At 50.1% G+C, this 27,597-nt stretch overlaps 1 protein-coding gene across 1 annotated transcript; it reads right to left on the reverse strand.

Annotated features, from left to right (window-relative positions):
- Nucleotides 1-20,307: 20,307 nt before the first annotated feature.
- Nucleotides 20,308-27,251, reverse strand: SOX7 (SRY-box transcription factor 7). The gene is made up of 2 exons (XM_026007823.2): nucleotides 26,926-27,251; nucleotides 20,308-23,159 (listed from the first exon to the last, which is right to left on the reverse strand). The coding sequence occupies exons 1-2, from the start codon at nucleotides 27,161-27,163 to the stop codon at nucleotides 22,231-22,233; spliced, it is 1,167 nt and encodes a 388-aa protein (XP_025863608.1). The 5' UTR covers nucleotides 27,164-27,251; the 3' UTR covers nucleotides 20,308-22,230.
- Nucleotides 27,252-27,597: the final 346 nt, after the last annotated feature.

Raw genomic sequence — 27,597 nt, forward strand, 5'->3', positions numbered from 1 at the left:
TCTGCCTCCTCCAGTTCCTGCTCAAACACAAAGATGTCCTGGTTTCAGAACTTGTTCAATATCTATTTCATGGGTAGCTGAGTTGCATTTGGGAAGGAGATAGGGTGTTACAAGGGACCAAAAATGAAAGAAGCTACAGGAACAAATGGATTTAAGGGTATGGGAGTGGAGGCCTCAGGCCCATACATACTGGAAGCTAAAATTGGGCTTTCTACATCAAGGTAAGACCAGAAAATGGGTGGTCCCCTTGGGCAACCCCTCCTTCAAGCCCACTCCAGGGAGGACCACTGAGCAGCCTTCTGCCGCAAGTCCTGGAGGACTCCAAGTCTACTGTGTGAGGGCAGCGTCCCCACCTGTGCCCCCAGGACACGGACACCACACAGACATGGAAACCTCAAACAGAGGAACTACTCTAAAACCAGGCTGAGTTGGGAGCATCACTTAGAGCCCAAGAATAAAGCACCTGGAGGTAAGGTGACCAGACATTCTGTTTGTCATGGATAGTACCGGTTGTCCCAAGTTTGTCATTGTTTAATGGAGTTCTATTAAGAATTGCTTTAAAAGAAGCCAAGATCGGATCGGTATCCCTTTGCTTGTACTTCCATTTCAGCCCCAGTTGCATCTCTTGGTGTGTGAGTCACGTGTGCAGTGAACGGGTTTTCACTTAAACTCTGGGTTAAATCTGGAAGAGGAGGAAGGCTGACCCGCCTCACCTTCCCAACCCTTTCCCACCCCACGGCAGCCCTCTCAGGGACACTGCATGCAGCTCTCCCTAGATGCTGAAATGCACACAGACAAGAGTCATTCCCCCGCTGTGCTGGTGGAAGATACAGACTCAGTGTTTCTGCGGCTGCCAGGTGTGCCATGGCCTGCAAGGTACAGGAAGCCACAGGCCACCAGGCTCCAGATCAGGAGGGACAGTAGGAGTGAATGACAGGCACGAAGGCAGCTGTCTTCCTCCAGGCTTCATAGACACTCATGGGAGCAGCCTTGCTTCAGTGACTTTTCCACTTACTGTGTGGTATCAATCTACAGCTATTTATCTTAGTGTTTACTACTGCCTTTCATTTTTCAGTAAACCTTCAGTACCAACGAGGTCTCCAAAAAAAAAAAAAGAGTGCATGAGTCATGAAAATGTAAATGCATTTCCCTTTTTCAATAAAGTTAATGGCAAAACCGTAACATGCACAAAATGGTTATCAGCACTTACCATCTGCCCTGAGAACCATGGTGATGTCACTGACTACATAAAAAGCAGACACACACACAAAAAAAAAAAAAAAAAAAAAAAAGCAGACACAGAGCTGCTCAGGAAGCATCAGCATCTAACTCAAAGGTCATTAGTGACTTTAAAAACATTGTCTAGAATCCTGATCAAACATTATTCTGGGCGTGTCTGTCAGGGTGTTTTTGAATGAGACTAATATTTGGATCGGCCAGCTAAATAAAGCAGATTGTTCTCCCTAATGTAGGTGAGCCTCGTCCAGTCAGTTGAAGGGCTGAATAGAAACACTAAACTCCCATCAAGTAAGAGAGCATGCCCCCTGCCTGACAGCATTTGAAAGGGAACATGAGCTCTTTCTGTTTCCACGGCAGCCTGCCAGCCTGAGACATCAGCTGTGAAGATTCGGGACTTGCCAGCTTCCAGAATCATGTGAGCCAACTCCTTATAATGCATCTCTTCTACGAGTACATATGATCTTCTATTGATTGGTTGGGTTTTTCTGGAGAACTCTGCTTAGTGTATTTGTTAATTCCAAATTCTCTTGCATACATGCTAAGAGTGAAGTGGTAGCTGTTTATTTGATAGCATCACCCAGAGAAGAATGTCACATATGATGAAATAATGCCAGTTTTATATTTGTGGAATCAAATGCATAAATAGAAAAAAATCTGGTAATTTCAATAACAATTCACTTTTTTTTCATCTAATTCAGACAATCAAAGTAAAGCTTCTAGAAATTCATTCTGTTCAAGGTGAACCATCTCTCAATATTGTGAATACTGCTGGAAATTCAGCTTTTTAGAAGCTCAGCAGGACAGACCCAAGTAATTGTTTCTGAGGTACTAGTATCACTTCAAATATACAAATGTTGTTAGAAGGGATATTCTCACTAAATTAAAAAAAAAAAAACACCACCACCTCTGGAGCAGAAGCTGGGCCTCCAGAGGTCTGACCTGCATCAACAGGGTCAGAAAGTGTTAGAAATGAGGGTGGAAGTGAGAATGGTGAAAATTAACAAGACAGGAAACAACAAATGTTGGAGAGGATGTGGAGAAAGGGGAACCCTCCTGCACTGTTGGTGGGAATGTGAACTGGTGCAGCCACTCTGGAAAACTATGTGGAGGTTCCTCAAAGAGTTAAAAATAGACCTGCCCTATGACCCAGCAATTGCACTGCTGGGATTTACCCCAAAGATACAGATGCAGTGAAATGCCGGGACACCTGCACCCCAATGTTTCTAGCAGCAATGTCCACAATAGCCAAACACGGTGGAAGGAGCCTCGGTGTCCATCGAAAGATGAATGGATAAAGAAGATGTGGTTTATGCATACAATGGAATATTACTCAGCCATTAGAAACGACAAATACCCACCATTTGCTTCAACGTGGATAGAGCCGGAGGGTATTATGCTGAGTGAAGTAAGTCAATCGGAGAAGGACAATCATCATATGATTTCATTCATACAAGGAATATGAGGAATAGTGAAAGGGATTAAAGGGGAAAGGAGAGAAAATGAGTGGGAAATATCAGTGAGGGTGACAGAACAGGAGAGACTCCTAACTCTGGGAAAAGAACGAGGGGTGGTGGAAAGGGAGGTGGGCGGGGGGTGGAGGTGACTGGGTGATGGGCACTGAGGGGGCACTTGACGGGATGAGTACTGGGTGTTATACTATATGTTGGCAAATCGAACTCCAATAAAAAAAAATCCCCCCCCTCCAAAAAAAGAAAAAAGAAATGAGGGTGGAAGAAGGATGGGAGAAAGTGATGAGGAACTCCACACAACAGACTCAGGTTCCTCCCACAAACACATTGCACTTCAGAGCCAGTTGGGATTCATTCGTTCATCCCTCAAATATCACTTGACCAGCTGTACATACCGGACGCTGTTAGGCATTAGGGATTCAAGGGTAAACAAGATAGACAAGGTTCCCATCTTTGAGCTCACATTCAAATGCAGAACATGAAGAAGCAACTATATGAGCAAGATACCAACCGGGATGCGAGATATGAAGACCATAAATAGGTGCAGAACTCAAGTAATGTTGGAGTGACAGGAACTTTGTTACTGAGGTACATATAAGTGCCCATTTTATGCCAGACACTGGGATAGGTCGCAAATATAAAGAAACGAAAAAAGACTCAGTGCCCTAAATGAGCTTGCGGTCTGAACAGGAGGCAGATGTCTACACATCTAATGGTAACACAAGGAAGAAGGAGATAAATGCTAAAATATACATACGAAGAGGGGTAAGTTTAGTATTATAGGAGGGATCAAGGAGAGGTTCTCAAATGAAGGACAATGTGAAATGAGCTTTGAAAGATAACTAGGATTCTAACTGAGGGGGAATAGAAGAAGGCATGTTGTACAGAATGAAAATAAAAGCATATTACAGGCTGTGGCTGCAGGAGAAAAGGAAGGAGCCAGGACAGCAAGCAGACTGTGCCAGCTGGTGGCAGGGATGGCACAATGGCAAGTGACAAACCCACACATGAAGCAGGGGAGGGTTATACAAAAAAGGGAGAGAGCGTGGACTCCCGACCTGTGGGGAAAGGAGCCTTTCAAAGGTATGGCCAGGACAGGGGCGCCTGGGTGGCTCAGTCATTAAGCATCTGACTTTTGATTTTTGTTCAAATCATGATCTCAGGATTGTGAGTCAAGCCCCACATCAGGCTCTGCGCTCAGCACGGAAGTCTGATCCTCTCCCTCTGCCCCTCCTCCCTTCCTGGTACACTCTTGCGTGCTTGCTTTCTCTCTCTCTCTTGCTCTCCTTCTTGCACACACACATTCTCTCTCTCTAAAATAGATACGTGAAGTAAATCTTTTTTAAAAAAGAAAATACCTCATTTTTTTTAAAGGCTTAGGCAGAGGAGTAAAATTATTGGAGGGACATAGAAGCTAGAAGGAGACCAGGAAGGAGGTTATTAAAATAATTCAAGCCAAGTATAATATTAACTATCAGGTGCGCAATACACAAATATTTTGTAAGTGCCTATTGTGTGCTAGCGACTATTCTGAGCCCTGAGAATACTACACCAAACAATAAAAAAAAGTCACTGCTCAGGAAAGTGCTAATCTAGTGGGGAGACCAAAAGAGGGAGAGAGAAAATGAATAAACAAGTAAAATTGGATGTAACACATGGTGACAAGCTGTGTGTGTTGAACACATACCATGTGTACCAGGCACTCTTGTAAGTACTTGTTATGTAGTCACATATTTTATTCTCATGACAATCCTATGATGTATGTACTAGTATTACATCATTATATAAATGGAAAAACTGATGAGCAGGGGTTAAATAACATCAGGCAGCATAGAGCTCATACTCTTCACCTCCATGCTTTACTACCTTTCATGTTGTCTTTGCATGTTGTAGAAGAGAAAGAGGAGAGATTGATTGAGAAGTTGCATCTTTATCTTGTCACCATTGAGGTATCTCTCCCCTGTCAGTGGTTTGAGCCAATGTGCATACACCCATTATCTGACTGAGGTCAGTAAGACAGGGCAGGGAATGCTTCCCCCATGACAGATGAGAACATGGAGGCCTGGACAGGTAAAATGATTGCCCAAGTTCACATGACTAATAGGTGGTGAAGCCTTAGCGGAAGCAACCAGAACTTCTGTCCTCTAGATGAGAGCTCTTGGCTCATCCACCTCCTCAAAGGACACAGTCCCTGTATAAGTGTATACCATCCAGTGCCCCTATATAATGGCTTCTGGTACAGAACTCAAGTAGGTGCAGAATTCAAGTAATAAGCCAATCTTCTTGCTCAAGGCTCAGACATGGAATGAGGCCACAGCGTCTATTCTTCCATGCTGGAAGGCCATTTAGAGCCCAGGGAACTGGACGTCTTTAGTGTATGGAGGACACTCATGTTCAAAATCTGAACCAGGAGATAGCTGGTGGTTGAGACTCAAAGCCAGGAATAAGCTCCAGCCTTTGGGGCAGCTGAGATAGGCTGACAGCTTCATGGAATATCTACTACCACATGCTGAGATATGGCACTAGACAGCCAGCTCCTCAAAGGTCCATGTCATCCTGGACACCTCTTTTGAGCTACCTCCTCTTCTCATGGCTTCATCTCTGATTTGAGCCAAAGCTACAAAAAACCCTTCCATGCAGATTTTGTCCACTTTATGCCAACAACACCTCATCTTTGGCATATGCCAAATGTCTTCTGCTTTCTGCCTGGGGACCTCTCCGAGGTCATAGCACGGGGCACTATCAGGAACCCACATGGTACTCATGCATGCACATTCTAGAAGTACAGGAGGCTCAACATCCCATGGAACAACCCAGCTAGTTAGAAATGGGAGCCCATGGCTAAATGCTTCTCCTTCCCATCCCTCAGGTAGACAATATGGAGACAAAATCTGTAGGGCTCCTCAGAAGGCCCCAGAGGGATCAAGCACCAGTCACCCACAGTGGTGGATGACTCAGAGGCACACCTTATATTGGTTTTCCTCCTTCTCTGTTTTCTTCTGTTTTGTCTTCATTCCAGCTTATGTTGGTTTTCCTCCTTCTCTGTCTTCTTCTGTTTTGTCTTCATTGCAGCTCTCTAAGATCACCTCCCCAAAACACTATATGCTGCAAGCAAACCTTTGCCTTAGGTTCTGTTTTTGGGAGGAGTGTAAGCTAAGACACACATCTTCATCTTTGGATCCCCATATACCAGCACTAGCTCTGTCTGTGTCCATTATCTATGGCTGCATAGCAAACAATCCCCAAACTTAGTGGCTCAAAACAAGTCATGATTTTGCCACTTGGGTAGGATTCATGCGGATGGCTTTTCTCTGCTCCACAAGGCATCAGCTAGGACAACTCAGCCCGGGTTGAAGGATCCACTTCCACAATGCTTGAGCTCCATGGTTGGCAAGTTGATGCTGGTTGCTGACTGGGAACTTATCTGAGGCTGTTGACTCAGAGTCCTGATTCTCCTCCACACGGGCCTCTGTGTGTGGCTGCCTGGTTTTTCTCGCAACATGGCGGCCGTGCTCCAAGCAGGTGCAAGTGGAAGCTGACAGTAAAATAAAAGGAGCACATAGAGCATCACTTCCACTGTATTCTATTGGCCAAAGCTGTATTAGGCCCAGCCCAGAATCAAGAGTGTAGGAAAATAGGCACAGGGAGTGACATATTTTAGCCATATTTGATCTGCCAGATTGGCACAGAACACCAGGTAAATGAAGGGTTAAATAAATAGTTAATTACATAAGCAAATTAATTGATTAATGCTGCCAGCCATTACTCAAGGGTTATCTCCCCTGCATCCATATAGCCACTGTCACTCCAGCTGAAATTTTAGAGTAAAATACTACCTTGACACTAATTTATCTGAGACTGGAAGTTTTCTTGGCCTGGGAGCTGTAGAATTTAGAGCTGAAGAGATCCACCACAGACAGCTCACAGTACAGCCAAGGAAAGTGAGTCCCAGGGATCAGAAGGGATTTGCCCAAGGTCACTGTCATGGCCACTGTCAAGGAAAACACCCACCCAGGGCTCACGTGTCCAGCCCCTCTGCTCTTCCCCCCAGGCTGCGGTGCTGGGTGGGGGTGGGCGTGCAGGGGGTGCAGGAAGGCTGCCTTCCCCATCGGCAGCTCTGCCTGTGAGCCCCTTTCTAGTCTCTATCCCTGGACGTGCCGTGCTCCGATCTGTGCAAGCAGCTACGGACGACTCTCATGGAAGGAAGCCCATGAGACAGCTGAGGGTGTCAGTGTTGGGGAGGAGCTCAGACTGGACTCTCCTTAAAGCGTCTCTGTGTAGTTTTTGCCCGTCACCCCCACAGCCCCCACTCACACCAGCTACTGCCCCATCCACAGTGGGTGCTCTCTCATTTGGGGAGCGTTTGAGGACCCCCTGGGATGCGTGAGGCACAGAGTAGTATGCAGACACAGCACAATAAAAGCCATCTCCAACTGAACACTGAGGACCTCCCGAGTGCCAGGCACTCTATCTCATTACCCTCATTTCACAATGGGAAAACAGGTTCTGAGGTGTGGGGGAACTTACCTGTGCTTCCTGCCTGAGCTGGTAGGTAACCTCCTGAGATCCAAACCTTGACCTAACCCTAACTCTCCACCCTTTCCCCTAAATCAGCCATCACACTGATTTGATCTTTCTCTTCTAAGAGGTTCCATCTGGAGGAGAAGCCAAAACACCATAGGGCAGTATGTGATGAGGGTGGCAGGTGCTTAGGCATGCAGGGGCGGACTGGTCACAGGAGAGGCAGGACTCAGGCAGGCGCAGGACGGCACAGAAGGGTAGGCCTCAGCGACAGGGAGGGTAGGGCAGGGCTTCTGAGTGGGCGGAGCCCCAACCTGAGCTGAGGCTCCCAGCTGGGAAGAAGGGTGGATGGTAAGAGTTGGAATAAGTCAATTGGAGAAGGACAAACATTATATGTCCTCATTCATTTGGGGAATATAAATAATAGTGAAAGGGAATAGAAGGGAAGGGAGAAGAAATGGGTAGGAAATATCAGGAAGGGAGACAGAACATAAAGACTCCTAACTCTGGGAAACAAACTAGGGGTGGTGGAAGGGGAGGAGGGCGGGGGGGGGGGGGGGGGGAATGGGTGATGGACACTGAGGGGGGCACTTGATGGGATGAGCACTGGGTGTTATTCTGTATGTTGACAAATTGAACACCAATAAAAAATAAATCTATTATTTAAAAAAAAGAGTTGGCAGCAGGGTCATAGGAGGTAAGGCTGGCTGCTGGACTCCTAGGGGCTCAGAATATCTGTGTAGGAGTGCTGGGGGTGCTCCTGCCCTCCTAGTTCTAGAAGGGGAACTGGGAAGCCTGGTCTGAAGCTGCATTTGCATCGCAAGCTCTGTCCTTTTGTAAACTGTGTGTTCACTGGGGCACCACGCCCCCTCCACGAAGCCTGTCTTGGTGCAGAGGGACGTTGGGGACAGAAATATGAAAGAGAACCCTAAATATGAGGCCGTGTTCCCAGGGTAGGGAGCCACTGTGATTCTCAAGTGGGCCATGGCAAGATGAAGCATAAGGTGCAGTGCTCATTTTTTAAGTGCCTGTTTGAGTCACTAGATGACAGCATGAGATTTCAATCCACCTATCCGCCCTAGGCAGGGCCAAGGGGTGGTCTGGATATCCCCATTCTTCCAGCTGAGGAAACTGAGGCTGAGGCTCGAGGAAATGAGGTGACTCGCCCTGGTTCTCACAGCTAGCTAGTGGGGGAGCTGAGAGCCAGGTCCAAGTCTCTACCCCATGTGCACACTTTCTCTCCCCTGCAGCAATGCACTGGCAGGGGTTCAATCTGGAAAGGTACAGGAGACAGGAAGACCATGTCTTGCACAGTCACGGTCTGGCTGGACGGAGAAGACGCACATGGGAAAATACCACCCAGAAGCACCCTGGGCAGTTTCTAGCAGAGGGAGACATCTCCAGGCTCAGGCATACCCCAGGGCCTTTGCCCCGCCTTCCCAGGAAGAGAGGTTTCCGCCCTGAGCAAGACTATGCACGTCAGAGGCTGAGGCCTGGCAGCCCAGGGCCCCGGGCCGATTCCCAGCACTCTCAGGGCAGCTGGGCCAAGCTGCTGACTCACTAAGCAAACTTCAGACAAGTCACTTCCCTCCCAGGCACCCAGCATGGCAATGAAAGTGGGCATCCCTGTGTCCCTTGCTGCCCAGATCTGAGCCTGCACTCCCCATGCCAGAGCAGCTGCTCCCACCAGAGCTGACTCGCAGCTGGTTGCATGGGGAAGGGGCTGCATGATACAGGACCGTGTTGTTTGAAAACTGACATTCAGTGGGAAAATATAACCCATACTTAGAAGGTGGAAACCGTGCCTACTTATTTTCCTAATACACACCACCAGAAAGCAAGCTCCGCACACTTCCTGGGGAACATGCACAGGAGGGAGTCCTAGGGTGGCTGTGCTTCTGGAAAGAGGGGTCCAGTTGAAGGCTGAGAAACCCTTCAGGTGTCCTCAGGTGGCGATTGTGTACTTTGCTCATTCTGGCACGAGAGGTAGGTCCTCGTTTAGGGCAACTCGGACTTCTTCAGCAAACCACAGGGTGTTCATGGCGTCTGAGAAGATGGGGAACAGAAAAGCAACTTCTAGAAGAGCCCACAACAGAATGTTTATCATCCAGGAAGAGGTATGCATGGATGCTGAAACATAGTCAAGCTACATTTTTGCTTTTCAAAAACGTGAGTTTACAAAACAACGTAATCCCAAGAGTCTAAAATAGAGTTTAAAAATACTTATGTGAGCATGCACGTATACCTAGAAAAAAAAATCTGAAAGGAACACAACACAATGTTAACAGCAGGTGTCCTTTGTACAGAGATTATAGGGAGGACCTCTCTCTCTCTCTCTCTATTGTTGTATCTATGTATTTCCAAGCTTTCTGTATATATCTCATAACATGTTTCATGGAGGAAATAATAAAAGGTTTTTTAAATTAGGCTCAGGAAAGGTAACTTACCAAAGGGCTAAATTTACTTCCAAGGCGAACTTAGCATCCTTATTACTGTAGAATTAACAGCCAGTGGGGCACCTGGGTGGCTCAGTGGTTGAGGCTCAGGTCGTGATCCCAGGGTTCTGGGATCGAGTCCCACATCGGGCTCCCCGCAGGGAGCCTGCTTCTCCCTCTGCCTGTGTCTCTGGCTCTCTCAGTGTGTCTCTCATGAACAAATAAATAAAATCTTTAAAAAAAATTAACAGCTTGCTCCTTACTAATAATAATGCTATGTAATACTACTAATAAATGCTATGCATTCATATATATACACACATACACATATAATATATATACATGTATATGATATATATATATATCATCTTCCCAGATGCAGTACCAATTTCCTTCCTAATCTGCTCTGGTGGGGACAATATTACAAATAGTTTTCATTCCTGACTGATGGCCAAGGGTGGGGTATGAAGGCGGGCTAGGAGGTGGCAGAGAGCCAATGTAGAATTAAATTTTTCCAGGGATCACCAAGAGGTGATTGTCTTAGAAATTTATATCTCACCATTGATCATCTCCTGAGCTATTCCTATTGCTTCTATTTATTACCATAATCTGAAAATTCTTCACATGAACCAGTACCAAAGAAAAACTGAGTCACGGAAAAACAAAGCGACTTGTCTAAGATCAAACATCAGTCAGAGAACTGACCTGTAAGTATCCAACCCCTGCGTAGCTGTTCAATCACCCAACAGATGTTGATGAGACACCTACTATGTGCCCGACGCAAAGTAGGCCCCGTGGAATCAAAGATAAATAAGGTGCCTTGCGAGATAAACACGTTCCCAGACTAGTGGGAGGATAGAGGCTCAAAAACAGAGATTGCCTCATTGCACCAGAGATGCCGTGTGATAGGAATACGCAGAAGTTGGGGCTGCGCCGATGTTTCTAGCAGCAATGGCCACAATAGCCAAACTGTGGAAGGAGCCTCGGTGTCCGTCGAAAGATGAATGGATAAAGAAGATGTGGTCTATGTAGACAATGGAATATTACTCAGCCATTAGAAATGACAAATACCCACCATTCGCTTCAACGTGGATGGAACTGGAGGGTATTATGCTGAGTGAAATAAGTCAATCGGAGAAGGACAAACAGTGTATGTTCTCATTCATTTGGGGAATATAAATAATAGTGAAAGGGAATATAAGGGAAGGGAGAAGAAATGTGTGGGAAATATCAGGAAGGGAGACAGAACATAAAGACTCCTAACTCTGGGAAACGAACTGGGGGTGGTGGAAGGGGAGGAGGGCGGGGGGTGGGGGGAAGTGGGTGGCGGGCACTGGAGGGGACACTTGACGGGATGAGCACTGGGTGTTTTTCTGTATGTTGGTAAATTGAACACCAATAAAAATTAATTTATTAAAAAAATAATAAAAATAAAAAAATAAATAAAAATAAAATCAAAAAAAAAAAAAAAGAAGTTGGGGCTGCGAACTTGGTTGGGGTAAGGACTGGGACAGGGTAGGTTGGATGGTGGAGGGTGCGTGGAAGAGGCTCTCTGAGGGGGAGGAGGACATTTGAATTGGGTCCTGAGTCTTGAAGGAAGAATCCACAGAGCAAAGATGTGGAGAAGGACTTTCCGGCCTGAGAGAACAGCCTATGCAAAGGCACTGCCGTGTGAGGAAAGGAGTCCGATTTGGAAATTTGCTGTGCCCAGAACTCAGGGTGTGCTATAGGGAGTGAGTCAGGGCACAAGAGGCTGGCCAGGAGAGTGGGGCCTGAATGTCCTCTGAAAAGTCTAAGCTTTACCTCGTAGGCGAAAGTTTAAGCAAAAAGGTGGTATTTCCAGGCCTTATGGAACTTCTAGTTGGACTGGAGGGGGACAGGCTCAGAGTGATAGCCAGTGAGTGATAGTGGTGAGGGCCTGGAGTGGACACTGCCCAGGGTTCTCCAAGGACCATGGAGGAACCCCAGCATCCCTCTGGAGACCAGCTGCAGCCTTTGCACCGGGTCATGCCTGACGGGGAGGGTTGCTCCTCTGCGTCAGGGTTACATGAGGACCTGCCAGGCTAGGCTCAGATGACAGCGGCCTCTTACCTCATCCTGTCCAACCTAACAGCCTGTGCAGGGAGGTAGAAAGATCAGGTGATGTGGGTAAGGTGGGGCTGAGTCCCAAGGAGGTGGGGCGGGGTGCTACGTGGGAGTGGGGTCAGACCAGGTGTCCAGGGGCCTCATGTGCAGCCTGGTGACAGAGGCTGAGCCTGATGACAGAGGCCCAGAGCAGCGGAGCCAGGATGGGCTGATGTGGTAGGAGATGCTCAGGGCCTGGGTGTCAGAGGCACCACTCCAGCTCCAGCTGCCCGCTGCGCAGGGCACACCCCACCACTACCACTTCCCTAGAGACCACTCCATGCTGAGGCCAGGAGCAGAATGGAGGCGAACTCCCTTCTTTTCTTTGCTTCTCTTTCACAGGCTTCGAGAGGCAGAGCATTCTTCCCCTCGGAAACTGTTGAGTATAACCTCCTAATTTGTGGAAGTCCAGAGTGGGAAAGTGATTTACCCAAGGTCACACAGCAACACAGCAGGCACGTGGCTGAGCCAGCCCTGCAGAGCATAAAATGAAAAGGTGTGGACCCTGAGTTTCTCCCTTCACCCGCCTCTTCATCTCCAGGTATCCCACAACCAGGAGACCGCCCATCTGGGAGGACAGCAAAGGAAGGCCTGGCGGCCCAGGTGGCCCTGTGCCCTCAGCCGGGAGGCAGGTGGGCTTGCTGCCGGTGGAATTGGTACCTTCCTGGGCTGTACCTGGGCTCTTGAGGCTCAGCTGTGGCTGTGTGGATGCTCACCCCAGGGAGCAGGCCGAGAAACAGCCCTGCCTCGGCACGGTCCCCGGTCCCCGACTGCTTACCCGCGATTGCACCTGACTCCACTCCTTTGCCCCACCTGAGCATCAGCTCCAGGACCTGTGAAGGGGGCATAACCGTACCTACGCCGGGATTGCCATGACAATCACATGAAATACCAAATGGCAGGGCGCTTTATAAATGGCAGTGCACCAAGTGTGAAGGTAGAGGGGCTGCCTGGCTGCCCACGTGAGTGTGCACACTCAGGTAGCTGTCCACACCTACGTAAACATTTTCACCTCGGCAAGTATGTGTTCGTCCGCACCGGGCATCAAATACTCCCTTTCTGCAGTTCGGTTAACCGAGAATCAGCCTCCAGGTGAGGGTGGGAGTGGGGAGAGGGGTGCCTTCACCAGCGGGTGGGGGAAGAGGTGGCCCGCCTGAGGGAGCGCCACGCAGTTGTTGTAGGGGGCTCACCTGCTATGGGTGGCCCAAACTCCTGGTGGGGCTTGTGTGGATGTGTCTCTGAGCCGTGATCCTACACTCTGGGACTCTGTCCTTATTTCGAAACAGTGTTTTCGAAGAAGCATCTCTCCCTTGCCTTGGGAGCCTATGTTCCCAACCTGGAGCCAAGGCAGCCTGGCTTCCAGGGAGGAGACTGGCCCCGGGGGACAGGGTGGTGGGTGGGAAAACAGAAGAGGATGTTCTCTAAGGGCAGAAGAGAGGGGGAGCAGGAAGCCAGGTCAGCCCAGCACCACTGAGGAGGAGGAGCTGTCCCTCCAGGCTCCTCCCTCCCTGGTGGGGTGGACTGCCCTGAGGGGGCCCAACCCTCTTAAATGCTGGCCACTGTTCCTGCAGTGCCAGAAGTGTCCTGAGTTCTGAGTCAGTCCCAGATGGGGACTGCTAGGAGGAGGCAGGCCTTGAGCTCCCATGTGGCTCTCCCTCCTAGTTAGAGACCTAGAGGCCAGGAGCAGTGCTTGGAAAAGGTCAGAGACTCTCTGCAGCCACACGGTCCCGTGAGGGCAGAGCAGGCCAGGGGTTGGGTCTCAGGGCCCAGCCTGGCATCTGGCCTCTCATGACCTCCGCCCTCGGGGCCCTTGGACAGTTAGCCGGGTGGGAGGGGGCTGCTGTGTGGACCAACCGTGAGTAAAGGGACCGGTTTTCTAGGCCCAAACTCCAGGCATGAGATCTGACAAACACATGAAAGCTTTGCAGTCACTGCCCCCCTTGGAAATGGTTGACTTTGGAGCAAGAAGGCTTCCGCTCTTGGGGGGACTTGGATGGCGGGGCCCTGAGACAAACCGGAGTCCCTGGGCCTGGAGCCGGAGTGCCCTGAAGGTGGGGACCTCTGGGCCGCTGGGCCCCAGCCTCATTTCCTGTGGCTGCCATGGGGACAGGGGCGGGGGAGGAAGGCTCGGCCTGGGCAAGCTAATCTGGAGAAGTGATTTTCCTCCTCAGCCAGTCCCTCCCTGGCAGGGCCCTGGGCGAGAAGGTAGGCCCAGCCAGGGCTCCCAGGGAGGGGCTGGCTTATCAGGCAGGAAACACTGGGCTCCGGCCACATCCTCCACCTCCTCCTGGTCACAGCAGCTCCCATGGGCAGGAAAATACTCAGCAGCCCGGCTGTTCCTCCGCCCTCTCAAGGCCCCTCCTCCCCACCTCTTCATCTTCCACCACTGCTGCTGCCCTTGGAGCCCTGCCCTGGCTCCCTGGCCTCCTGGCCTCCCTGCAGCCCCTGACCCCCTGCTGCCTTTTACCCTGGCCCCCCAGCCGCTACAGCCTGGGCACAGGGTGGGGGGAGGCAGGGATGGCAGAAACAGGGCACGGGGCTCCCTTGGCTCCTGGAGATGTCTGGGCAGCTCATCAGGCCCCTCTGGTCCTCGGAAGCCACCACTTTTTCCCTGAAGTGGCTGGGAACCCTAGGGCGGTACGCCTGCCTCCGAGCATAGTGCACTGGGATTCTATCCTCTGGGAGGCTTGTTCCTAGACTCACCCCCCTGGGCCAGCACCCACCAGACCAGCTGGATTTCAAGAAGCACAGGAAGAAACTTGGGACGTCTTCTGAAGGCCTGCCACACGGCTCCTGCCTCCCCTCCCATCTCATTCCCAGGGCTCCTTCTTCTCATTACCCCTTGCCCCTGCACCAATGCCACTAGCCCTTGCCCACAGCTAAGACACTCCCTCCACACACTCCCGCCCCATCCAGCAGAGAGAGCCATGGGGGCATCTTCTCCCATAGCCCTGTCCTAGCCACCCTGCTTGGCTAAGGAAGATGGACCACCTCGGTCCTGGAGGGTCTCACCCCTTCTCTCCCCACGGCATCTCCCCTGCCCCCCAGAGCACTGCACCCGCTTGTACTACTCTCAGTGGCTGGCTCTCAGGCAAGTCCCCTGACCTGACCTCTCTGGGCCTCCATTTCCTTTCTTATCACACCTGGGGGTTGACAGCATGATAACAATACCTTCCAGCTCTGACCTCCAGTGATTTTTTTTCAAGGTCACAGAACTGGGCCAAGAATTTCCTAATCCCAAACCCCTTGTTCATTCCAGTGAAAATACCACCATTCTGTTTACACTAGGACGCCTCCAATGGAGTGCTGGTCATCTGCAGAACAAATCACTTTATCACAGATTTTAAGGTTCCACACTTTCCCTGACCTTCATGGTGCCCTGAGATATGGAGCTGGTGCTTCTGCTTTTCAGGGAAGGGAATGAAGGAAAAGCAGGTTCTAGGACTTGTCGGGTTGGAATGGAAGAGCTATGCAGCTCTCTGCCTTCTCTGACACGATAAGGACTAGTCGGTGTGGGGAGACACAGGCCAGAGCACGCACATGCCTGTGGCCACCTGCCCTCTTCACATGACCTGTTACCCACGGAAGTCACAGCCCCACCTTTAGGTTTGTCATCAGGACTTCTAAGATGCAACAGCCAGCACCCTGAAGCCTCTGGAGGCTGCAAACACTTCATTCATCAGAATCCAGTGAGTTTTCCAGAATCCAGTGGAACATTTTTGTTGTTTTAAGGTCTCCCCCCTCACTTGTCCCAGACCTGTACAACCTTATAGTCCCTCAGAGTGATGGAAGATGAGTGACCAGTGGAACTGTGGTGAGCAGAGCCAGGAGACCCACCATTAGACCCAGCTGTGTGACCCTCTGAGAAATGACTACACCCTATGCCTACACGCAGAACATTCCAGAAGTGCCTACAGAGTCCATGCTCCCACTCCCTGGTGAAATCCCCTACCTCCCTCTGTCATGCAGCGTACAATAAGACCTTCCTCCTCCCACCCCTCCCATGTCCCTACAAAGTTCAGCCTCTGATTAAGGGGAATGCAGACCTCAGGAGGACCTGGAGGAAACCACACCCTAACCGGGGCCTCAGACATGGCCCCACAGTGGCGAAGAGCAAAAGGGTATGATCACCAGCCTGCAGGGATGAGGACTACCTGAGCAAGATGGGGACAAATGTGTCCCTGTCCACAGATGACGTCAAGCCCACATGGACTTCGACTGAAGCAGGAGGGACTTAGGTGAGGTACAAGACAGAACTTTCTGGTGATGGAAGTTGTTGGACTAGTTTACAGAGAAAGATCCGTTTTTCTGGAGGACTCTCAGAGCAGATAGAAAGCCATGTGCCAAGAGTGGCTATGACGCCACCCTCAGTAGAGGCAGGAGAATGGTATAAATGACCCCGTGGTCTCTTCCAATCCTGCTAAGTGTCCAGACAAGGAAACCAAGTGAGTCATCTGTAATCCCCCTAGCCATATTGTAGGTCTTTCCCCTTATATCTCCCACACAAGCAATCCCAGTACGACAATTGCATAGTTCCAGATTTTTCAAACTAGTACCAGCTTCCAAGCCTAAAAAAAAAAAAAAAAAAAACACCTCAATTGTTTAAAGAAACCTGAAATAGACAATAGGTATCCTGTACATGCATCATGCATAGAAACTTTATGATTTTTCAAGTATCTAATCTACAAATCCACCATTTCCTTAGATGAGACAACAGGTTCAGGGATTTACTCAAATCCTAATTAAAATCCAGTGATGCGGTAAGGTCAGACCTCTAGGTCCAGGCATTTTCCAGACACCCTCCTAGAGTGTTTAGAACTCTGAGTACCCCGTGAATACAGCCAGCAGTGTATTGAGGTGTATTGAGGGACTCAGAAACCAACCCAACTGCCTTGCTGATAGAATAATCCTTTCCCCTGCGTAGTAACTTGATGCTCAGAGAAGGAAATGCCATCCATGGTGTTTAGGCAAAGGAACACTCACAACTTGCCGATGGAAACCAGCAGCGAGCACATAATAGGTCCTCAGAAAGACAAAGCCACCATGACATGTGAAGCCAATTGAGCATGATTTAAGTCACTCATAAGTAGTCTTCAGGTGTTTTAATTCTTCCTGTTAAGAAAGAGTTAGTTCATTCTGGGAATTGAATGGAAGCATTTTGTGCCTTCACTACCAATTGAGACTCTTTGGGAAATGCAACACACCAGCAGTTGAAGCAAAAGCTGTAAACCTGTTCATAGGTCTAGATCTGGTGATACCTTGCTGGAAGACTAGCCAAAGATATAAACAAGTAAATGTTAACTGCAGTGTTATTTATAGTGGAAAAAAAGAAAAGTGGAAAATCAAATATGGTGAAACTTCTATGTTTCCTATGACTTTTGAGAGAATAAAGCCAAATACCAGTGGTACCTATATCTACACTGTGATCACACAGGTACAATTTTGAAGACTAAGAAGTTCGGCATACCAAAATGACTATATTGAATATAGCTATGTCAAAGTCATGGAGTGGCTAATTTTTCTTTTTTCCAAATTGCCATTTCAACTGGAAAGAAAATACCTCTTACAGAAAAACTAAGTCTACAGCACAGGAAAATGTTTGCTTAACATCAGTGAATAAAAATGTCTATTATAAAAGACATACACATACATAGAGTTAGACAAAAAAGATTTTTTAAAGACTGGATGGACATATGTAAAAAAAAATTACCAGCAATGTCTTGAAGTTATGAATAATAGATGATCTTTTTTTTTTTTTTTTTTTTAGATGATCTTTTTTCTCTAAACTTTCCACAAAGACTGTCTCTTTTAAGAATTTAAATATCAATAGAAGATAGATAGATGATAGATATGGATGGATGCATAGGATGGATGGATGGATTAAAAAGATAGATGGATGGACTAAGGTAGATAGATGATAGATGATAGATAGATAGATAGATAGATAGATAGATAGATATAGATAGATAGATGATAGATAAGTGTGTGTGTCTTTTCTCCCTTTTTCCTTCTCTCCTCCCCCCCTTCCTTCCAAATCCCCTTCTCTGGGAGAAAATCAAGAGCCTAATTTTCAAAAGGAAAGCAAGCAGTTACAAACATTACAAAGCCAGCTCTATCCAGCTGCTCTGGGATGGGATGGTAGAAGAGATCATCCTGCAGTACGCTTGTGCCCCTTCCTGACCTGTTTACTAGAGACTACAATCTAGCAGGTGAGAGTGACTAGCCATAGATGTATCACATCCAGCCTCAGAGCCCTGAGAATTAGACACACACGAAGGCTCCAGGTGTTGGTGTCCAGAGAGATGGGCAAGGAAATGGGGACCCAGGAAGTCTTAGGCCTTTACCAAGAAGATTAACTGGAATACATCAGATGTTTAGGGTTAGGGTTAGGGTTAGGGTTAGGGTTAGGGTCATTCATGTTACTTTTGAGCGACTACTATGTGTCTATCCTGCTGGGGAAGATGTATATGGATGGGGGATTCCACCGCCAAGCAGTAAGCACTGTAACCAAGGTCTGCTCAAGTCGCATAAGAGCTCAGGGAGGACAGTGACTGGCCCCTCCACCAGGCAAAGTTGAGGACATGTAAGCTGGGTTTGGACAGTGTATGGGATGTCGTCAGACGGGTGTTGGGAGTAAGAACTCCCCCCTCACTGGGATAAACACAGAAGTACGGGAAAGGAAAATATCTCAGAGAACAATAAGCTTTTTGTGCAATAGGTACCCAATGGTGGGTAGGGGGATGCTCTGAAAGGCTTCTGGAAAGAGGAAAAAGATTAGCTACCAGGGCACTCACATGGAGCCAAGCCAGGTGCCATGGGCCTTGAAGCTCATACAGTTGGGAAGGCAGGGGCTGGGGGCATATGAATACATTACCGGAGCTAATAAGTGAGAAACCCAGAAGCAGGAACTTCATTGCATTCACATGACCCCACTTCTGTGTTCACCCTGGGTGCTGTGGGTGATGAGCAGGTACTGAAGGATCTTTAGGAAGAGTGAAATAGTAACATCTACATTTGAGAAACGAAGGACAACTGTGCACACCCATCAATTCTCATCACCAAAGTGGAAGATGCTCTTGTCCCTGGGGACAGATAGATTCTCAGAATGGGCAGCTAAAACTCTAAGATACTCCTGGCTTCTGAGCACAAGAATTTCACTCACAGCTGAGCAAAGTGAAAGAGCAGCCCTGTCGCCTGCCTGTTTCCTGCCCTCCCAGAGGCACAGACAACATCCCTGCCCCCACAGTATGTCCTGCAAAGAAATATGCCCATTTGGCAGTGCCGAGGGCCATGTCCTGTGCAGACGCTGCCCAGTGAGTCCTCCAGACAGCTGATGACCCTGCAGGCGGCCACAACGGTGGGCCTGGAAGGCCATGAATTCAGGTTTTATCTAACTCTGACCCTCTAATTTTCTCTTTTCTCTTTATTTCTTTCTTTCCCCAAAGCTGTGATAGGTCTGAATTGGACTGCGTGTCATTCCATGCCATGGTGAAGCACTAAAAGAGTCATGAAGCCTCTAGACAACTCAGCTGACACTGCCAACAAATGTATCTGATGATATGCTGGAACTCCAGCCTCCACCAACTGAGCAGGGTGAGCTACAATGCACCACCTCCCACCTGGGCCTCAGTATCCCTGGCTGCACCATGAGGTGGATGGATGACAGGGCCCCACCTAGGATTGTGAGTGAGGATTAGCCCATAAAACTGGCCATAAATCTCCCTACACCTATAAAGTGCCATTAAAGTAATGACTATAGATTATTATCAGAATTGAAGGATGAACATATGCCCATTTGGGCCCTCCCAGAACCCACTCCTTGGCCCAGAGAGCCTGGAAGACACAGGGCTACCCTTGACTTGAACAAGTTATAACTGCCTCCCCACATAGAGAAGCCAGGTACCGCGACCTGCAAGGGGACTGAGTAATCATCAGCTTTTTCCAGGCCCTTTTTGGCTGAGATTTTAATCCTAAACCTCACAAGATGTTACATCCTTTAATTACCGATCCGGGTGCTTCTCTACCTTCTCCACAGCACTCCAGCAGGTTTTGAGAGCCTGCGATGTCTTGTTAAACCACATCAATAAATGCAGAGTAAAGAGAGAAAGCTAGGTATTTTTCTAGATTATTTCAAAAAAGGAAAAAGTGTGGCAGCCTTAAGTAAGCAAGCAATTGGGCAGAACTTACGTTCTATCTTGAGAGTGCCTGATAATTACCTCATTCCACTTTATAAATGTGAAGTCATCCTGAGGAGAAAATTGTTCTGCAGGTAACTTATGAACTGGTCTTTTCTTTCGATTTTTACAACAACAACGCTGTTTCCAATGTGTCAAATAAGGCTTTATCTCTTGACCACAATTCATAAAATAAACCAACCCTACAAGATAACTTTTTTAAAATAAAAAAATTACTGTAGAAAGTATTTTGACCACTACTATAAAGGAGAACCGGGCATAATATCTATGCCTCCCTGGAACACCTTTTCTGTGTGCAAAACTATATTTCAAATGATAGAATGGTCATGGTACAAAAACATTTATTTAAATTAAATATTTTAGACAGATCAATATCTACAACCGTTCCGAAGCATGTATAGTTCTTACAAAAAAAAAAGTGGAACAGTTTAGCTTAATATCTGTGACGATGTTTTACAAGATTATTAATATACATTCTGGACTGCACCAGTCAATCATATTGTCAACGATTTACTATTTATTACCAAATGTCATATACAGCAATAGCATAAAGATTAATTATATCTTATAAGTAATTTTATAGTAGGACACCTTGGAAGGAAAAAAAAGGATCTCTCAACAATATAAAATATAAGCTAAAAATAGGAGAATATATAAAACACATATTTCATACAGGCAATAATATGCTGCAATTAAAAGACAAAACAGCTGCCTTTTCACGCACTGCTAGGTATGTTCCTTCCAAGGAGGTTTGAGAGAAGGATGGAAATGTTTTTGGGGTGGGTCAGGGCTCAGAAACATTTTCTGAATCACAGTGCGTTTCTGTTCTTTGGGAAGTCTGTATAGTGAAGGGAAAGCTGAAGTGTTGGCTGAAGATGTTACCGAGAACCAGCTGTCTGGTGAGAAGAAGGGAGTGCCATCTCAGCTGTAGTAGGAATCATGTTTAGTATTTTGAAGCCAGGGGATCTTTGAATTTGTGGCCAATTCAGGGAAGGAGGAAGAACAGTGCAGAAGAGAAGAAATCCTGGGAAAGGAAGAAGGGGAGTCCGAGACAGTGAGAAAGAAGCTCCTTTTGCACGTGCAGAGGGGAGAGTATGCTGAAATTTTGCTCAAGCAATCCACACATTCAGATTGGAGGTAAGTGATGTTGCTGTGCAGAAATCCTTTTTGGGCTCCCTGCTCTTTGGGTCATTAAGAATATTGCCAACATCAACCAGAGTATCTGATGTAGGGTGGACAGACGTGCGTTTAAGGATGTGCATGCAGGTGTGTGTGTGGTGCACATCCCACATACACGGACTGTATATATTCAGGCTGTGTGTATTCTCTTGAAATGTGTGTGTAATTAAAAAAAAATTATCTTAAAAAATAGGTTTAAAAACCAGTGGCTTGAATTCAATCCCATTTTCAATGGTGCAGTCAACCTTAGTGGTTAATTCCCCAAATCAAGACGAATGTTTTGTTTTGTTTTGTTTTGTTTGTTTGTTTGTTTTTTCTCAAATTGGAAGAGTCCTTTTGCAAGACCATGATCATTCTGGAAGGCAGCCAAATGCACAAAGCCAGTGTTCTTGGGCTGCGCGCACGGAGTTATCGCCGGGTTGGCCGTTAATGAACTTGCTAAGTCAAACTTCGTCTTCCTTTTAATTAGCCTCGAAAGAATACTAGGTCAGAAAACCCTGGAGCAGAAGGAGCCTTAGATGTCAAGTCTGTCCCCCCACTTTACAGACTGCGGGAGGGGCCTGAAGGGGAAGAGAGAGGGGTGGGGGTTGCACCGGCCCTCCAAGGCCGAACCGGGACCGGATCCGGGGTCCTCGGGATCCCAGCCCAGGGCCCTCCTCACCTGGAGGACCCAAAGATCAGGACCGCTGTACCCCATGCGTCCGGGTCAGAAGCTGGAGAGGTGTGAATGCCGCGGAGAGTTTGACACGTTCCTTCCCGCGATGGGGACCGGGAGAAGGGAATGAACATCTACCGGTTAACCATCTTTCAGCAACTACCCTGCCTTATTCCCAGGGTGTGGAGCCAATGAGAACCCCTCTGAAGGAATGCACTCAGAGTGCAGGCGGCCGGGAGCGCGGAGACGCTCACCTCGGCAGAGCCCCGCTCTGCGCCGCGCACGGTCAGGCCTGCACGCCCCGCGGCGGTCGCAGGAGAGCGGGGAGCCCCGCGCGCTGGCCTCGGTGCTCCGCGCTCGCTCGGGAGGCGGAGGACGGCGGCGACGCAGGGCTGGGCTGGTTGCCTCGGGCTCTATGACACGCTGTAGCTGTTGTAGTACGTGGCCGTGGCATCGGCCAGCACGGAGATGAGGCTGGTCTCTGTGGGGCCTGTTGATGTCACCTGGGAGCCCGGGGCATGCCCACTGAGGGCCACAGCCCCTGCGGCAGAGTCCGGGTGGCCAGGAGTGTTCAAATACTGGTCGAACTCATTGCGATCCATGTCCCCCAGCAGTTCCACCTGGCTCAGCTGATCCAGGGCATCAAAGCCGGGGTGTTCGGGAGGGGGGGAGAGCTGGCCAAGGTGGGCGTGGAGGTTGGAGTGGAGAGGGTGGTAGGTGGCAGGGGAGTAATAGGCAGGAGACGGGGGGCAGGCGGGTACGGTGGACATCATAGAGACGCCCGGGGACTGCCCGAGGGCCAGGGAGCCCAGGGGGTGGCCGCAGTGGAGGGGGCTGGGGGCGTACTCCGGTGAGTAAGGGGGCCCCGGCAGGTGCGGGATGCGGCGGGAGTGCGCATGCTCCTCCTGGCAGGGGGAGGAGAAGAAGGTCTGCTCCGGCTCCAGGACGTCCAGGGGCGACATTTCTGGGGGCGTGGGCAGCCCGTACGGGTAAGTGTCCACGCTGCCGGGGGTGCCGCCGCCGCCGCCGCCGCTCGGCCCCTCGTGGTAGCAGCCCCGCAGGCTGGGCAGGGCGGAGCCCGGGGAGTACTCACCCCTGTCCTCCTTCTCCCCCAGCGCCCCGCGGCCGCCGCCCCTCTTCTCGGGCAGAGCGTTCTGGTCCCGGGACAGCGAGCTCAGGAGGAAGCCCGGGTCCACGCGCTTGCAGAGGCGCTTGGCCTGCTTCTTCCTGCGCGGGCGGTACTTGTAGTTGGGGTAGTCCTGCATGTGCTGCAGGCGCAGCCGCTCCGCCTCGTCCACGTAGGGCCTCTTCTGGGACAGCGTGAGCGCCTTCCACGACTTTCCTGCTCACACAAGTCAGAGAAGGCCGCTTTCAGCATCTGCGCCACCTGGGGAGGCCGGCGCACCTGTCTCAGGAGCCCGTGCCTCCCTCCCGGCATCCCACATGCACGTCCGCCTGGGTCCCCCATCCCAGCCTCGGGTTCCCCCCCCCCCAACCCAGTGCAAGGACACCCACCGCGGACTCCTCGCACCCCGCTCCCAGCCCAGATCCCGGCTCTGCGAGGCCCAACCAACCTCGCCCCGCGTGCACCCCGCGAGACCACTAACGCCCACCACGCACTGGGTCACTTCACCTCCGCTGCAAACGCCGCTAGGTGATGTAAACGTATAAACAATGCGGGATTCACAGCAGAAGGCCCGCCAGACCCCATATCAGACACAGGATAAAGTATATAACGACCACATTGATATAGGCTCTCTCTCTCTCTCTCTCTCTCTTTTTAACCCTAAGTGGATCACGTCTAATCATCTGTGGCTTTTAATGAAAACCCTCTGCCTTGGCTGATTATTGCGCCTCTCAGGAAGCCAAGCTGTATTTTTTATGGCATAAATCCCACAGGCCTTCTTGTGAGGGAACTCAAGATCAGTCAATCTTTTCAGAGATATAAGTAATTTAGAGGATCTCACGTAGGGGAACAGACCATTATCCCTCACATCTCAAGTTCAGTTAGGACCCTGCCATATAAAGCCCATTATGAGAATGCAAGCATCTGCCTGCAACACGCACAGGCACACACTACACAGTGCATGCACACATTTGCATTTGCATGCACACAGGTGCACACACTCATGCTAACTAAAGCTCCCTGCTATCTCCTTAGTTAGTGGGCTTTGTGGCAGGGGGCAACTGCTCAGCCATTGACTCTTCATACAGAAGCAAATTCTTTAGGTTCTCTGGGTCTCTCTTTTCCTCATTATAAAATGTGTTGCAATACTATCCAACTCAAAACTGTCTCTTTTAAGACGTACCCCACACTTGTAGCCCACTGGTGCTAAAGAGCTGGGTTCACTTGCATTTTCTATCCTTCCTTACTCCCTTTTGTGCTGTTTTGTAAATTGCTCTAGCATTGCTGTCTCATCTGTCAGTACGTTCATTGCACATCCCTCTGGCCGCTGGTTTTCTGAAGGTCATTTCTGGACACCTTACACTGTTATCTCCTTGAGTGGACTCGGGATTCTGCAACTTTGAAAGTTCCCTCCTGACTAACATATCCTGAAGTTTGAGACTGACTAGCTCTGAGGTTAAGTACCCCCACCCAGAACAGCTGGCACAGGGCCCAGTACAGAGCTGTGTGTACTGCTGCCTTGGTACCCCCACTGGCTGACTCTGCATGCCTGGCCCTCAAAGGGCACTGAGGGAGGGCAATTACTAGAGGTGCTCTACCATTGGGATATAAGTTTATAACTATTGTGAGAGAGTTGTCAATTAATATAATTAGCCATCACTTAAAAGGGCAACTCTAAAAGTGTCAGGAACTCTGGGTTTGGGTTTGGTCAGCAGTTCCCAGCCGTGGCTGAGACTGCAAAGTTGTTGCAAGAGGCCCAAGATCTAGGTACACCCCACACCCTGTCTGTGGACTGAATATAAAATGTGACTCTAGTTTCTAAGTGTACGTGGATGCTGTAGTCTGAATAAAATAGTCATTTTACATGCCATTAATGTATAACTGTCCTTATGTGCCTTCTCACTCACAGTATACTAAAAAGAGTGGTGATACCAGGTGATTTTTTTTATTCATGCATTTATTTCCAGGTGATGTTTCTAATGTTAATGATTGGAAAGCTTATAGTTTAAAAAGTTGGGACTCTTGCCTAGGTCAGAAAGGAAAGGGCTGGGCAAGATCATGCGGTGGAAGGGGGACATCCTGCTGCCCCCTATTAAGAAAGTCCATATTTTTTGTTTGAAGATTTTATTTATTCATGAGAGACACACAGAGAGAGGCAGAGACATAGGCAGAGGAAGAAGCAAGCTTGATTCTAGGACCCCAGGATCATGACATGAGCCAAAAGCAGAGGCTCAACCACTGAGCCACCCAGGTGCCCTAAGAAAGTCCATATTTTAAAAAGCTCCTTGCCCAGGGCCAGGGCCTGCGTGGTTAAATGGGAAGGAATCAACATCTTCCTGCAAAATGAACTACACCCTCTGGAAACCTAAGCGCAAATTGCCAACAGAGATCAGCTCACTAGAGGCATATGTCGGGCAGGTCCTCTCACCTGCCTTTTCCCTGAGAGCACACAGCTGCAATCCTGCAAGGCTCCCCATCCTGAGTTCCTCTCCCACCTCTGGCCTGATACAGCAAGGGAAACCTCACTCTGTTCTGGTCACAGGAGCTGTGTTTGAGCAAAAGGCGCAGTGCCTGGGCCCACCAAAAAAAAAAAAAAAAAAAAAAAGTTAAGGGGCCACCACACACAAAAAAGTGTTTTCATTTCTTTAAAAACCTGAAGGAAAAATGAAGTTTTAGGTAAATATTTTACTGTATAGTATATATATTGTATATATTAATATATTTGTCTTTATGCCCATACAGTATGAAATATAATTTTTAGTATTTTTTATGAAGAAAAGGGCTCCCTGAGACACTGATCCACCAGTGTGTCCTGGGCATATCTAGCCAGGGGACTAGACCATGGGTAGGAGGCTTTTAAAACCAGCAGCCTTGAAAGGGTTGGAACCCTCTCTGCGGGCCTATAGGTTTAGCCAGCAGAAAGGTGGGTGACAGCCTTCACTCCATGGTACTGCACTGAGGGAAAAGGAAAAAAGCTCAGTTCTGGGCAGGTGGGGTTGGGGAAGATCAGGCCAGGCTCAGGTGACCACATACAGTCCCTTGTCTCAGGGCCTGGTGCCCACCGTATCTACAAAATGCTTTGAAAGTTTCCACCACTTAAAATGAATAAAAACTCCGTGGAAAGGCAAAAAGGTTAGAAGTAGAGTGGAGTTGAAAGTGCTCAGCTCCAGACGTGGGAGAGAAGAAACCCCGAACTCCAACAAATTTTCCAACGTGCCCTAACATCCTTCCTCTGGCGTCCTGGGGTCTGGCTCGTCCGGGTCCCCAGGCCCGCCGCCCCCGCTGGAACCGGGCAGTGGCGGGCTCCAGGAGAGAGACTTCACTGGCCGTCCTCAGCATCTCAATCACAGAATCTATGCTCCTGCTACTGAGAAATACACGATCGAATCGAGTCTATTTGAGGACTTTTTTTTTTGCTGCAGGTTTAATAAGTAAATTAAAAGAAGGGATGCGTTCCCGCAGGGTCTCTCTTCACGAATATTCGTTTAATAATAGTCACAACTTCCTTCTGTGATGGTGCCAGTGGTAAAGTTCAGGGAACGGTGGCTTTCCCGCTCCAGTATCCCTACAAACACCGGCTCCACCAGGCCCCTGCGTTTCCGTCCTGACCTGTGTGCGCGCAGGTCCCGGTCGCCGGGGCGACCTGGACCTGGCCGCCGTCGGCCCCGCCCGTCCCCGGGGACCCCACACGCCCCCCCGTGCCAGCTAGTGGGCTTCCTGGCCCACCCCAGCGGGCCGCGCGGTTTCGCTCTGCGCCGCGTCCCGATGTCCCCGCTCTGAACCCGGGTGGCTGCGCGCACACCCGCGCGCGCACAGATGCCCGACCCCGCGGGCACAGGAGCGCCCCGCGCGCCCCCCCGAGCGTACCCACAGGCCGGGCCCCAGCCGCGAGCCCCCGGGGTGGGGATGGGGGCCCCGCCTCTGCCCCAGCCCCGGCCCGCCGACCTCCCGGGGCGCCCGGCCCGCCCGCCGCCTTACTCACCCAGCATCTTGCTGAGCTCGGCGTTGTGCAGGTCCGGGTTCTGCACCGCCAGACGCTTCCTCTCGTCCTTGGCCCACACCATGAAGGCGTTCATGGGCCGCCGGATGCGGCTCTCCGAGCCCTTGTCCCCTGGCTGGCGGGGCGCGGCGGGCGGCGACAGCCCGTCCGACAGCTCGGCTTCCAGGGCCGGGCACTCGAGCCCCTCGGGCCACGGGTAAGCTCCCAACAGCGAGGCCATGGCCGCACGGGGGTCCCCTCCCTCGGCTCCCAGGGCAGGCGCTGACCTGGCCCTCGCGCGGCCCGGGCGTCCAACTTGGCTGGCAGCCGCGGCCCGTCCCCTTATTTATCAGCTTGGGGCGGCCGCGTCCTCCAATGACTCTCGAAGGCGGCGCGGCCCCTCCCTCCGTCTCGGCGCGGGCCCCCTCCCGGCGTCCCGGGCCACCGCGTCCCCTCTCCGACCCGCCGGGGGGGGGGGCGCTTCCCCGCGCCCGCCCCGGCCCGCCCCGGCCCGCCCCCCGCCTCCCCAGTCCCTCCCGGGAGTCCGCGCCCCGCCGCCTCCCGGCCCGCGCGCCCCGGGCGCAGGTGTCGCGGAGCCGGGAGCCGGGAGCCGGGCGCCGGGAGCCGGGCGCCGCCCGCAGTGCCCTCGCCCCGGAGCGGAGCCGGACCCCGGGG

Source organism: Vulpes vulpes, chromosome 9 (assembly GCF_048418805.1).
Source record: "Vulpes vulpes isolate BD-2025 chromosome 9, VulVul3, whole genome shotgun sequence".
NCBI lineage: Eukaryota > Metazoa > Chordata > Mammalia > Carnivora > Canidae > Vulpes > Vulpes vulpes.

What these genes read in the sequence shown, in the direction of transcription:
- SOX7 (XM_026007823.2), bottom strand. Translation starts at nt 27,163, where the DNA reads ATGGCCTCGCTGTTGGGAGCTTACCCGTGGCCCGAGGGGCTCGAGTGC. An exon ending in CGAGCTCAGCAAGATGCTGG is followed by an intron (nt 23,160 to 26,925) that starts GTGAGTAAGGCG and finishes TTGTGTGAGCAG; the next exon opens with GAAAGTCGTGGAAGGCGCTC.